This window comes from Leucoraja erinacea, chromosome 5 (genome assembly GCF_028641065.1).
Source record: "Leucoraja erinacea ecotype New England chromosome 5, Leri_hhj_1, whole genome shotgun sequence".
In the NCBI taxonomy this organism is placed as follows: Eukaryota; Metazoa; Chordata; class Chondrichthyes; order Rajiformes; family Rajidae; genus Leucoraja; species Leucoraja erinaceus.
In genome coordinates, this window is record NC_073381.1 from 97,575,819 (window position 1) to 97,589,803 (window position 13,985).

A 13,985-nucleotide genomic window follows, 5' to 3' on the forward strand; every position below is an offset into this window, starting at 1 on the left:
CAGCATCTGTAAATCAATTGTTCCATATGCTGGAATTTTGCTGCAAGACACAAAAATGCTGGAGGAACTCAGCGGGTCAGGCGGCATCTTTGATGGGAATGGATAGGCGACATTATAGGACGGGATCCATTCTATGATGTTGGGTGATGCCCTACAGATGGTTGCAGCCTGCAGAAAAATATGGTTATATACCTCAATCTGTACACACGTCTATTGGAGCCAGCTCAATCTAATTTACTGCCTCCACCACAGTGAATATGCGCATATTAATCACATACAGGTAGTTCTCCTATCATGCTGATTTCCATAAGGATAATTGGATATAAGATGACCGATAAATTAGGAGACACTATTTGTAGTAAATTGGTCATAATATGATTTTGATCGGGAACTAGTGAACCACATAAAATTTACTTTGGAAAATGACAAGCAGAAAAAAACCTGTCTTAAGAATAAAACAGTCGGAAAAAAAAAACATTCCATGTAACCTCTCCACAACAATCAGACACTACTGTCTCTTAAGAACACAGCTGCTCGTTTCACTACGGTTAGCCATTGAAATTGAGAAGCAAGCACACATTGACTTCTGTGCAAGGATACTCTATTAAATGTAATGTACAGCCTTCATTTTTAGCTTGCAGTACCAAAAATACCTTTGTAGCTATTAAAAAGCTCTTAATTTTTGAAAAGCCATATGGGAAAAATACCTTTGTTACTGTGTCTGAAAGTCTCTACTCCCTGAATTATCATTGACATGATTGTATTTATAACGTAATTTTCCATAACACAGTTTGGACGTTGGGCCGAATACCTGTTTCAATAGACAATAGGTGTAGGAATAGGCCATTCGGACCTTCGAGCCACACTGCATGACTCTATAACACATTATAATAGAACAACGCGTCTTACATTTTGCAACCCCATTTTCCACTTCAGTTTTGTGATCTTATCGACATTGGTGAGGAGGCAATTTGCACCATCTGACTGTGACAACGGTCTTTGTGTACTTACTGATTTTATTCCTGGCCTGATTCACTTTTTCTCCAAGTGATTTTGCTTCCATGTACCTGGTGACAAACAAGAGGAGAAGATAAAGATCAGGTCTTTGATCTGTAAAGACGCTTACTGGTGCATATATAGTCAACTCGTTTTCATTATTGCATTATTGACTTAGTACCGCTCGCAGGAGCTTTCACCCTTTATAATTTTACTCGGTAACATAGAAACATAGAAATTAGGTGTAGGAGTAGGCCATTCGGCCCTTCGAGCCTGCAGCAGAGAACAGCAGAGAACAATACCCCAGCTGGACTACATTAATCATTTGGTGTGTGTTTCTCACTCTGTCAAGTAGTGGTGCAGTACTGATCCATACAAGTTTAACACCAGAAGACAGAGGAGCACACTTAGGCCATTCGGCCTATCGAACCCACTCCACAATTCAACCATAGCTGCTCAATTTTTCCCTCTCAACCCCAATTCTTCTGCCTTCTCTCTGTAACCTTTGACACCCTTGCTAATCAAGGCCCTATCAAGTTCAGCTTTTAATATACCCAATGTAATGTCCCCCACAGCCGACTGGCAACAAATTCCATCGGTTCATCACCCTGAGAAGCTGAATTTATTGTCATGTGTATCGAGGTACACTAAAAAGCTTTTGTTGCGTGCCATCCAGTCGGCAGAAAGACTATACATGATTACAATCAATCCATTTACAGCGAATGTAGACACAAAATGCTGGAGTAACTCAGCGGGACAGGCAGCATCTCTAGAGAGAAGGAATGGGTGACGTTTCGGGTCGAGACCCTTCTTCAGACTTCAACGCTCAACCCGAAACATCACCCAAAACGAAACTAGCATCAGCAGTTCTTTCCTACACAATCCTTTCACAGCTCTGGTTAAAGAAATTCCTCCTCGTCTCTATTGCATGGCAGTTTGCAGTTTGTCACTGTGTGACACTGTGTAGGCCTGGCATGGTGTAACACAGACCTTCAAAGCTGGTGGGTACCACTCCGCCACTGCAGGAAAGTACAGCATCAGTAATCACCGTGTAACATGGGTCCAGTGACAGAGAACACACACTCCTGCACGGTGAGCAACAGCCACAAACATGTGCCAATGTTTCACACTGGGATGCATTGGGACATGGGATATACTAGATGCACTGGGATACATGGGACATGGTCTTGGCATGGTCTTGCAACAACAGAGACACATGGGTTCGATGGCCTGGTCTTGCAACGGGAGACCCGGGTTTTGTACCTTCTCCCCGTGACCTGCGTGGGTTTTCTCCGAGATCTTCGGTTTCCTCCCACACTCCAAAGACGTACAGGTTTGTAGGTTAATTGGCTTGGTGTACCTGTAAAAATTGTCCCATATGTGTGTAGGGTAGTGTTATTGTTCGGGGATCTCTGGTCGGTGCGGACTCGTTGGGCCGAAGGGCCTGTTTCCGCGCTGTATCTCTAAACTAAACTAAACACCTTAATTCACTGACATACATTAGGTCCCAGTGTAGCATTGCCTCAGTTTTTATATTCTTCTTGAATCCCACGATGACATCGGTCTCTCCTGCGTCTGTGACAACCTTGTGCTTTGTAGACCTATTATACCAGCCTTGATAGAAACCTGAGGAGTATCTTTTTCACACAGAGGGTGGTGGGTGTATGGAACAAGCTGTCGGAGGAGGTAGCTGAGCCAGGGACTATCGCAACGTTTAAGAAACATTTGGACAGGTACGTGGATGGGACAGGTTTCGAGGGACATGGGCCAAACGCAGGCAGGTAGAACTAGCGTAGATGGGGCATGATGGGTGGTGTGGGCAAGTTGCCAAAGGGCCTGTTTCCACGCTATATCACTCTCTAACTCTCGTTCAATACTTTCCCCACATACCAGATTACAACCACTACCTTTGGTGGTCATGTCTTTAGCTGTCAGAGCTCCTGTAGATCATAGCCATGCAGCATGGAAACAGGCCCCTCGGCCCAACTCATTCATGCTGACCAAGGTGGCCTATGGAATTTAGAGAATGCCATCTCTTTATCGCCCTCTAGCTTTTTCTCCTCATTTAAGACATTCAAGCAAGGATGTAATGCTGAAGCGCCATAAGGCACAGGTTAGACAACATTTGGAATATTGTGAGCAGCTTTGGGCCCCATATTTGAGGAAGAATGTGCTGGCTTTGGAGAGAGTCCAGAGGAGGTTGACAAGAATGATCCCGGGATGATTGGGTTAACGTGTGAGGAGCGTTTGACGGCACTGCGCCTGTACACGCTGGAGTTTAGAGGGATGAGAGGATATCTCATTAAAACCTACTGAATACTGAAAGGCCTGGCTAGAGTGGATGTGCAGAGGATATTTTCAGTAGTGGCCTCAAAATAAAAGGACTTTCTTTAGAATGGAGATGAGGACGTTCTTTAGCCAGAGGGTAGTGAATCTGTGAAATTAGACGCAAGACAATAGACAATAGGTGCAGGAGTAGGCCATTCGGCCCTTCAAGCCAGTACCACAATTCAATGTGATCATGGCTGATCATCCACAATCAGTTCCTGCCTTCTCCCCATATCCCTTGACTCCGCTATCTTTAAGAGCTTTAAGAGCCACAGATAACTGTGGAGGCCAAGTGATTGGGTACTTTTAACGCAGAGTTTGATAGGTTCTTCATTAGTAAGGACGTCAATGGTAAGAGGGAGAAGGTAGGAGAATGGGGTTTAGAGGGAAAGATTGATCAGCCATGATCGAATGGCGGGGCTGACTCGATGGGCCGAATGGCCTAATTCTGCTCTTTATGATCTTGTGTTCCTAATACCAAGGGCATCTACATACGTGTTTATGTGGCTTTGTGTCAGATTTTGTTTGTCAACTCACCTGTAAAGTGTCTAGGGGTGTTTTACCATATTAAATGCACTATAAAGAGAGAGGTAGAGAGTGGGCAGATGTTGTGTTGATGTATGAGAACTGCGTTTGGACAACTATGAGCTTCCTCTATGGATGATGAGCTGTTATGTGGTAGGAAACAGATACACTTCACAAAGTCTTGGCTGACATTTCCATTCAGTATTAATTTCAGTGTTTTATCCAGCCCATAGAAGACTAATTGGCCTCAATGGAGAAGCTCTTAAAACAGTAGGGGTTTTTTTCCCCTTCAGTGAAGGTTTTTTTTCTCACGTACATCAACAGCATGGGGCCGGATGGTAACGGAAACCTATCTGGTTAATCCCTAAAGCCATCTCGACGAGCAACGAAAGCCAGAACAATGAGCGAGCCCCTGGCCAAAGTCATTTAACTTTCAACATTAGCATTGCGTTTTCTTGTTAAAAGGCAGCTTGTTTGGTCCTGAAATGCGCTGCCGTTAACATTCAAAAGATGACAATCTCAGGATGAACGTTGGATTAGGCCCATAAATGTAAATACTGCCAGGTTTATGAGGTTACTGTGAGGCTACCTTTACTGTAAAGGAAAAACTGAGGATAAATCCCACTTGCATTATTCCTGGCATTTGCTTACTCTTGGGGGGATAGCAAATTTGATTATTTTTTTTCCGGGCACACATCTTCATCTTCATTGTGTGGCATTAGACTGTAGGCTTTAGAGATACAGCGCGGAACACAGGCCCTTCGGCCTGCCGAGTCTGCGTCGGCCAGCGATCCCCACTCTCAGACACACTAGAAACTATTTACAAATGTTACTGATGCCACTGAACCTACAAACCTGTACGTATTCGGAGTGCGGGGGGGAAATTGGAGAAAACCCACACGGTCACAGAGGGAGTGTACAAAACTCGGTGCAGACGGCAGCTGTAGTCGGCATCCAAACCGGGTCTCTGGCGCTGTGAGGCAGCAACTTTGCCGCAACTCTACCGCCGGGCCACTGTGCCACCTGAGCAGGTAAAGCAGATTAGTTTAACTTGGCGTCATGTCCAGCACAAACAGTGTGGACCGAAGGGCCTGTTCAACGTAGTAAGGAGAGGTTATGGAAATTGTGTGCGGTTCTGGGTGACGCGGCGGCGGCTGCACAGAGGGTGTTGAGGAGGTTTATCAGAATGCTGGCAGACACAAAATGCTGGAGTAACTCAGCAGCATCTCTGGAGAGAAGGAATGGGTGACGTTTCGGGTCCAGACCCTTCTTCAGACTGATGGCTTATCTGATGGATTAGCAAAATGCTGCCTGGATTAGAGGGTTTTACCTATAAGCAGAGGTTGGACAAACATGATTTGTTTTCTCTGGAACGTCAGAGACTGAAGGGAGACCTGATGGAAGTTTGTAAAATTATGACAGGCATGGATAGGCAGGTAAGTACGCGGTAAGTACGTGCAAAGTTCGCGCAAAGTTCGTACGTGACGTAATTTACATCAAACTCACCAATCAACTGGGCAGGAGGTGGGCCAACTGAATTTGGACGTCGCACGGCGTCGGGCGGTGACGTCATCGCGCAACGGCACGCCGGGCGGTGATGTCATCGCGCAACGCCACGCGCTAAGCGTACGCCGTCAATACGCTGCGTACGACGTCAAGACGCCCTCAATGCGCCTGCGGGCCGACAGGCCGTTGGCGTGCGGAATTTTCGGACTGGCAAGATTTTTGGAGCCCCGTGCGATGTCGGGACCAGCCCCGCACAACTCCATACGCATCCGCCGATCGAAGTGGGACCAGCCCCGCAAGGCCGTACTCCTCAAGCGACCACGTTCGGTCGCGCTAGATGCATGCTATCGCATGCTGGTGGGACAGGCCCTTGAGGTGCGGATCAGGCAGTGATAAGACTAGCAGCAATTGCGCCATAGAGGATATGTAGGGAGAGAAAGGATATGGATCGCATGCATGGAGAGATTAATTTAACCTGGCATCATGTTGGGCATGGACATTGTGGGCCGAAGGACCGTTTCTTGTGCTGTCCTGTTCTATGTTTGATGTTCATTGGCCCAGGTGTCATGAGCCGTTCTCTTCTCAATATCTGTGTTAGGAAGTCAATCCATCTTATTGATCAGTTCTAGGAACAGAATTAGGCTATTCGGTTCATCAAGTCTACTCCGCCGTTCAATCATGTCTGATCTACCTTTCCCTCCTAACCCCATTCTCCTGCCTTCTCCCCATAACCTCTGATCGCCCATACTGATCAAGAATTCATCTATCTCTGCCTTCAAAATATCCACTGACCTGGCCTCCACTGCCTTCTGTGGCAATGAATTCCACAGATTTGCCACCCTCTGATGAAATAAATTCCTCCTCATCTCCTTTCTACAGTAACAACTTTTTATTCTGATGATTTGCCCTCAGGTTCTAGACTCTCCCACTAGTGGAAACATCCTCTCCACATCCACTCTTTCCAGGCCTTTCATTATTCAGTAATGTTTCGATGAGTTCGCCCCTCATCCTTCTAAACTCCAGTGACTACTAGCTTTAATCCAGATGTTTGGATGGGTACCCTAACACTGAATGTCTGTACGCCATGAAAAGTTGGCACATGGCTTGGCTGAAATACCATCCATCCTACATGAGCAGGACGACCAACAACTGGAGCAGAGGCAACCTCCGTGGCTGACTCCACCTGCAAGCCATTATATTCCTTTCTATAGATAGAGCTCTAGGTGCTAGTGGAATCAAGGGATATGGGGAGAAGGCAGGCACGGGTTATTGATTGTGGACGATCAGCTATGATCACAATGAATGGCGGTGCTGGCTCAAAGAGCCGAATGGCCTCCTCCTGCACCTATGTTCTATGTTACTAGAACAGAGCCATCAGTCCTTTACAGTGAAACCTCAAAGCTATCTGAAGTAGGCAGATAGAGGCCGTCCATTGTCTCCATCTACACCTCACGCTGCCTCGGCAAGGCCAGCAGTCTCAACCTGGTCACTCCCACTTCTCCCCTCTCCCATCAGGCACGAGGCACAGAAGTGTGAAAACACACACCTCCAGATTCAGGGACAGTTCCTTCCCAGCTGTTATCAGGCAACTGAACCATCCTATCATCAACTGGAGAGCGGTCCTGAACTACTATCTACCTCATTGCACACCCGCAGACTATCTTCAATCAGACTTTACTGGACTTTATCTTGCACTCAACGTTATTCCCTTTATACTGTATCTGTACACTGTGCATGGTTTGATTGTAATCATGTACAGTCTTTTCACCGACTGGATAGCACGTAACAAAAAAGCTTTTCACTGTACCTCAGTACACTTGACTATAAATCAAACTATACTAAACTAAACTGGAGACAGGGCACCAGACTGGTGGTATCCACAAGAACCTACAGGGGCAGCAAGGTGGCTCAGTGGTAGAGTTGCTGCCTTACAGCACCAGAGCTCCGGGTACAATCCTGACCACGGGTGCTGTCTGTACAGAGTTTGTACCACTTGGGTTTTAACGCCGGGTGCTCTGGTTTCCTTCCACACTGGAAAGACGTACAGGCTTATAGGTTAATTGGCTTCGGTAAGAATTGTAAATCGTTTATTTTCTATGTCCATCGCGTGTGCAGGATTGTGTACGGGGTGATCGCTGGTCGGCGCGGACTCAGAGGGCGGAAGAGCCAGTTTCCGCGCCGTATATCTGAACCTCTAAATTAAACTAAACTAAACGCGTTAAGTTGCCCAAAAGTGAGAGAGCTCGGATTACAGTACATATTTCACACGAGACACGAATAAGCTTGTATTTCCCACAGCCTCGTTTTTTAATGGGGGTGATTAATGAAGTTGAATTTAAGGCTGCAATGCAGTTGCACTTGTGGTAAGGATAATCTAACCACATTCATTTGGAATCGCAGCATGGTCGGGATTTTATTATCAACGTCATGATACGTGTATGCAAACATGTTGAGTTATTAAAGTTGGAAATGTGGATGGCAGGTTTTGCCAGGTCTCACACTGATGTTAAGTATGAGTACTAGCAGATGATCCTGTGTGTATGGGACCTATTGCCAGGACCTTGAGCATTTGTACTTCATTGTTCATTCAACAGTGAAACTTCTTTAGCCAATGAATGATAAATGGTTGAAAAAAAAAAGCAGCTAAACCAGAAGAATTGGGGCGATCTCCAAGGGGGAATGAAAGGAAATGGAGGGATGAGTTTTGATGTGTTTCTACTTTGTGCGTTAATCTTTCATTTCACTTTTTGACATTAAGGTGGAGAAAGAGTGCAGTGTAGATATACGAGGATGTTGGCAGGCTTCGAGGGCTTGAGCTACCGGGGGTGGGGGGAGGTTGGGCAGGCTTGGACTTCTTGGAGCGCAGGAGGCTGAGGGAAGATCTTATAGAGGTGTTTAAAATCGTGAGGGGTCCAGATAGGGAGCAGGCCAGAGTAGGTGAAATCAAGAATAAGGGGATCTAGGTTTAAGGTGCGAGGAGAAAGATTTGATGGAACGTGAGGGGCAATTTTTTCACACAGAGGGTGATGGGTACAGGTGGGACGAGCGTAGATGAGGCATTTTGGTCGGCATGGACAAGTTGGGCCGAATGGCCTGTTTCCACGCTGTGTGTCTCACCGACTCTCACTATAAGCATATTTTCCAAGGTCCTTATTCAGCGGTGACTACCACAAGCTTCCTCCACAGATTCCAACAGGATCCACATAAATCAACAGGCTGCATGCTTGGAAAAGGGCCCCTTAATTCTCCAGCAGTTCATTAGGACAGGCATCCTGGAAAGCTGGCTGCAGCAGGAGCGCTGAGACCTATTTTTAGGCGCCGTGTGTCAGGATTCTAATTTGAACCGCTCTGGGATGAGAAACTGCTGGGATGGCTGAGACGCTGCAGCTTCTTTCTTCCGATATTCCCTCTCGGAACGTCAGCGTTTGTTTCCATTTACTGCTCTCGGGACAGGCCAAGTCATTCATCATTGCAGCAGCAGCAGCAGCAGCGCGCTTTGTGCCTTAGCACTTTTAAAGCATTGCGGCGTTTTGTGATTTTTAAATTTGACCCCCTTTTACTCTTTTCTTCCCTGCATTAGGTGGGGGAAGTGGGATGCGAGCAGGGAAACGGGGAACGTTGTAAGGATTTCACCCAGGTGGCTATTCCTTGTCTTCATGTCTAGACAGCAAGTGTAATAAGCTTTCAGACAGTGAAGTCTATTCCATTAATTTTCAGTTGTATGAATCTATTTCCCAAAAGGAGACATGATTATTTTCCTATGATTTAATACGGGTACCATGTAATCCCGTGCTACCTGCTCCATGGTCGGATAGTCAGCGACTAAACCGTCTACCCCACCTGGTTCGCCCGAAGAGCGTAGGACCAAAAAACAAGACCTGTCAAAGGGCGGATGAGGTCCTAGCGAGCCGACGGCATTCCACACTTCAGTAGAAGTTGCGATCACTGTGTCGTACGTAGCACAGTAAGGAATGATGATAAAGCACACACATCAAAAACCTAGACTTCCAGCGGCGAAAGTCCACAGGAACTGGAGGACAGAGATGTGTGGTGCGTCAGTCACAGTTCCCTTTGGAAAGCGGCACCACTGCGTGGCTGATGTTTTCAACGGTGATGAATGAATGAATGAATATGATTTAAGATTACTCTTGCAGGGTGCAAATATGGGAAGCCGAGCGTAGACTTGGTGACCGTTTCGCTGAACACTTATGCTCGGTCCGCCAAAGCCTACTGGATCTCCCGGTTGGCGACCATTTTAACTCCCCTTCCAATTCCCACGCTGACCATCTTGTCCTGGACCTCCATTGCCAGAGTGAGGCCAAGCGCAAACTGGATGAACAACACCTCATAATCCACTTGGTGGGTTCCTGGAAAGCACTGCCAGGGGTGGCGATGGAGGCAGGTACAGTAGCGGTGTTTAAATCTGAAGAAGGGTCTCAGCCCAACTCGTCCCATCCCCTAAAATTAATTTTAGAGATACAGCATGGAAACAGGCCCTTCAGCCCACCGAGTTCGCGACGACCAGCGATCCCCACACGTTAACACTATCCTACAGACACTAGGGACAATTTAATGTATACCAAGCCAATTAACCTGCAAACCTGTACGTCTTTAGAGTGTGGGAGGAAACAGAAGATCTTGGAGAAAACCCACGCAGGTCATGGGGAGAATGTACACACAGCACCCGTAGTCAGGATCGAACCCGGGTCTCTGGCACTGTAGGGCAGTAGCTCTACACTGCTACAGAGATGCTGCCTGACCCACCGAGTTACTCCAGCACTTTGTGACTTTTGGAAAGGGCACATGGATATTCAGGGAATGGAGGGATATGGATCACTTGGAGCCAGATGAGATTAGTTCATCTTGGCATCTTGTTCGGCACGGACATTGTGGGCTGACGAGCCCATTACAGTGCTGTACTGTTCTATGTTCTAATGAAGGGCTATGGGGAGCTGCCACAGAAGGAGTAGAGGCTAGTAGAGGCGGGCTTGCGAGGTCAAATTGTCAAATTGCACCCGTTTCCTTGCATCCTTGTGCTCAACATCAACTCTGCATCATAACATTGGTAGTGGTGGCGCAACAACGTTCAGGCTCCAAATCTACCAAAAAGTAAGTTGCAGCCGAGGTTGGGGGAGTCCAGAACCAGGGGCCACAGTTTAAGAATAAGGGGTAAGCCATTTAGAACAGAGACGAGGAAACCCTTTTTCTCAGAGATTTGTGAGTCTGTGGAATTCTCTGCCCCAGAGAACAGGTGGAGCCAGGTTCTCTGGATACTTTCAAGAGAGAGCTAGATAGGGCTCTTAAAGATAGCGGAGTCAGGGGATATGGGGAGAAGGCAGGAACGGGGTACTGATTGGGGATGACCAGCCATGATCACATTGAATGGCGGTGCTGGCTCGAAGGGCCGAATGGCCTACTCCTGCACCTATTGTCTATTGTCTAATACTGCGTGTACTCTGTTCCTAAATTGTGATTCAATTCACTTCAATGTCATTGAATTTCTGAAATTAGTTTAGTTTAGTTTAGAGATGCAGCGCGGAAACAGGCCCTTTGGCCCACCGAGTCCGCGCTGACCAGCAATCCCTGTACACTAGCACCATCCAACACACGAGGGACAATTTACAATTTTTACCAAGCCAATTAACCTACAAATCTGAGATAGACACAAAAAGCTGGAGTAACTCAGCGGATCAGGCAGCATCTCTGGAGAAAAGGAATAGGTGACGTTTCGGGTCGAGACACTTCTTCAGACTGAGAGTCAGGGGAAAGGGAAACGAGAGGTATAGATATAGTGATGTCGAGAGATATTGAAACAAATGAACAGAAGATATGCAAGAAAGATACGATGATAAAGGAAACAGGCCGTTGTTAGCTGTGGGCTAGGTGAGAACGAGTACAGACAATGAGACTCAACAAGACAACTTTGAAGCCGGTACAACTTGGGTGGGGGAGGAACAGAGAGAGAGAGGGGATGCAAGGGATACTTGAAGTTAGATAAATCAATAATCTGGTGCTGTAAGGCAGCAACTCTACTGTTTTGCCACCAATGCTGTCCCAAAAAGAGCACAGCCAAACAGCTAGCGTCCTGGTGCCTTCGTACCAACCTGGAGCTCAATGCTCTGAAGACGGTGGAATTGATAGTAGACTTTAGGAGAGCTCCCCTTCCCCTTCCCCATACACCATCAACAACACCACAGTCACATCTGTGGAGTAATTTAAGTTCCTGGGAACCATTATCTCCAAGGACCTTAAATGGGGGGCTACCATTGATCCACAGTCAAAAAGGCACAACAAAGGATGTACTTCCTGTGGCAGCTGAGGAAGCACAATCTGCCACAGGCAATGATGGTCCAATTCTACACGGCCATCGTAGAGTCTGTCCTCACCTTCTCCATCATGGTCTGGTTTGGCTCAGCCACCTAGCACGACCCTACGAGGCTGCAGCGAATCATCCGATCAGCTGAGAAGGTTGTTGGCTGCAACCTTCCCCCCATTGACGAACTGTACACCGCAAGGGCCAGGAAGCGAGTGGGTAAGATCATCTCTGACCCCTCTCACCCTGGCCACAAACTCTTTGAATCACTTCCTTCTGGAAGGCGACTCCAGACCGTCAAAGCCGCCACAGCCAGACATAAAAACAGTTTTTTTCCACGAGTAGTAGCTCTACTCAATAACCAAAAGTCTGTAGCCTCCTTTTGCTCTGGTATTTTATTTCATTCACATGTTTAAATTATAATGTTTTATTATTAATGTTTTAACGTTTTATGTTTTATTCTTAATTGTTACTGTATGTCGTGTTGTTAGTTGCGGGCGGAGCACCAAGGCAAATTCCTTGTTTGTGTTAAATTTTTATTGTGTATTGTGTGTTCTTTATCATTGTACCGCTGCTGACAAATTCATTTCACTTGCACTTTATGTGCAATGTGACGAATAAAACCGATTGTATTGTATTGTATGTGAATATACTTGGCCAATAAACTTATTCATTCATGCATTCATTCACCTGTGTCTGTTCAGTGTCATTGAGTCAAGAGAGGTATGCAGTGCGGAAACAGGTCCTGTGTACCACTGAGTCCACACCAACCACCAACCACCCAGTTACACTAATCCTTATATTTTTCCTTTTGTATTAATACTAATCCTTATATTTCTCCACACATTCCCATCCATTCCCCTCATATTCTACAATTCACTTGCACACATAGAAACATAGAAATTAGGTGCAGGAGTAGGCCATTCGGCCCTTCGAGCCTGCACCGCCATTCAATATGATCATGGCTGATCATCCAACTCAGTATCCCGTACCTGCCTTCTCTTCATACCCTCTGATCCCCTTAACCAAAGGGCCACATCTAACTCCCTCTTAAATATAACCAATGAACTGGCCTCAACTACCCTCTGTGGCAGAGAGTTCCAGAGATTCACCACTCTCTGTGTGAAAAAAGTTTTTCTCATCTCGGTTTTAAAGGATTTCCCCCTTATCCTTAAGCTGTGACCCCTTGTCTTGGACTTCCCCAACATCGGGAACAATCTTCCTGCATCTAGCCTGTCCAACCCCTTAACAATTTTGTAAGTTTCTATAAGATCCCCTCTCAATCTCCTAAATTCTAGAGTATAAACCAAGTCTATCCAGTCTTTCTTCATAAGACAGTCCTGACATCCCAGGAATCAGTCTGGTGAACCTTATCTGCACTCCCTCTATGGCAATAATGTCCTTCCTCAGATTTGGAGACCAAAACTGTACGCAATACTCCAGGTGTGGTCTCACCAAGACCCTGTACAACTGCAGTAGAACCTCCCTGCTCCTATACTCAAATCCTTTTGCTATGAAAGCTAACATACCATTCGCTTTCTTCACTGCCTGCTGCACCTGCATGCCTACTTTCAATGACTGGTGTACCATGACACCCAGGTCTCGTTGCATCTCCCCTTTTCCTAATCGGCCACCATTTAGATAATAGTCTGCTTTCCTGTTTTTGCCACCAAAATGGATAACCTCACACTTATCCACATTATACTGCATCTGCCAAACATTTGCCCACTCACCCAGCCTATCCAAGTCACCTTGCAGTCTCCTAGCATCTTCCTCACAGCTAACACTGCTCCCCAGCTTAGTGTCATCCGCAAACTTGGAGATATTGCCCTCAATTCCCTCATCCAGATCATTAATATATATTGTAAATAGCTGGGGTCCCAGCACTGAGCCTTGCGGTACCCCACTAGTCACTGCCTGCCATTGTGAAAAGGACCCGTTTACTCCTACTCTTTGCTTCCTGTTTGCCAGCCAGTTCTCTATCCACTTGGGGCAATTTACAGGGGCAAATTAAACTACTAACCCACACGTCTATGAGCCAAAGAATGGATCGACAGGGCTTATATTTAAAAGGATGAGAGGATATCTTATAGAAACATATAAAATTCTTAAGGGATTGGACAGGCTAGATGTAGGAAAAACGTTCCCCATGTTGGGGAAGTCCAGAACTAGGGGTCACAGTTTAAGAATAAAGGGTAGGCCATTTAGAACTGAGATGAGGAAAAATATTTTCAGCCAGTGAGTTGTGAATGTGTGGAATTCTCTGCCACAGAAGGCGGTGGAGGCCAATTCACTGGATGTATTCAAGAGAGAGTTA

At 46.3% G+C, this 13,985-nt stretch overlaps 1 protein-coding gene across 2 annotated transcripts in view; it reads right to left on the minus strand.

The window, feature by feature from the left end:
- Nucleotides 1-13,985, minus strand: part of LOC129697628 (kinesin-like protein KIF6) — a 453,653-nt gene that overhangs the window by 136,287 nt on the left and 303,381 nt on the right. For both annotated transcript variants that reach the window (XM_055636340.1, XM_055636341.1), the window contains exon 12: nucleotides 1,012-1,067. In XM_055636340.1, the coding sequence (XP_055492315.1) occupies nucleotides 1,012-1,067 (56 nt within the window). The remainder of the gene's footprint in view (nucleotides 1-1,011; nucleotides 1,068-13,985) is intronic.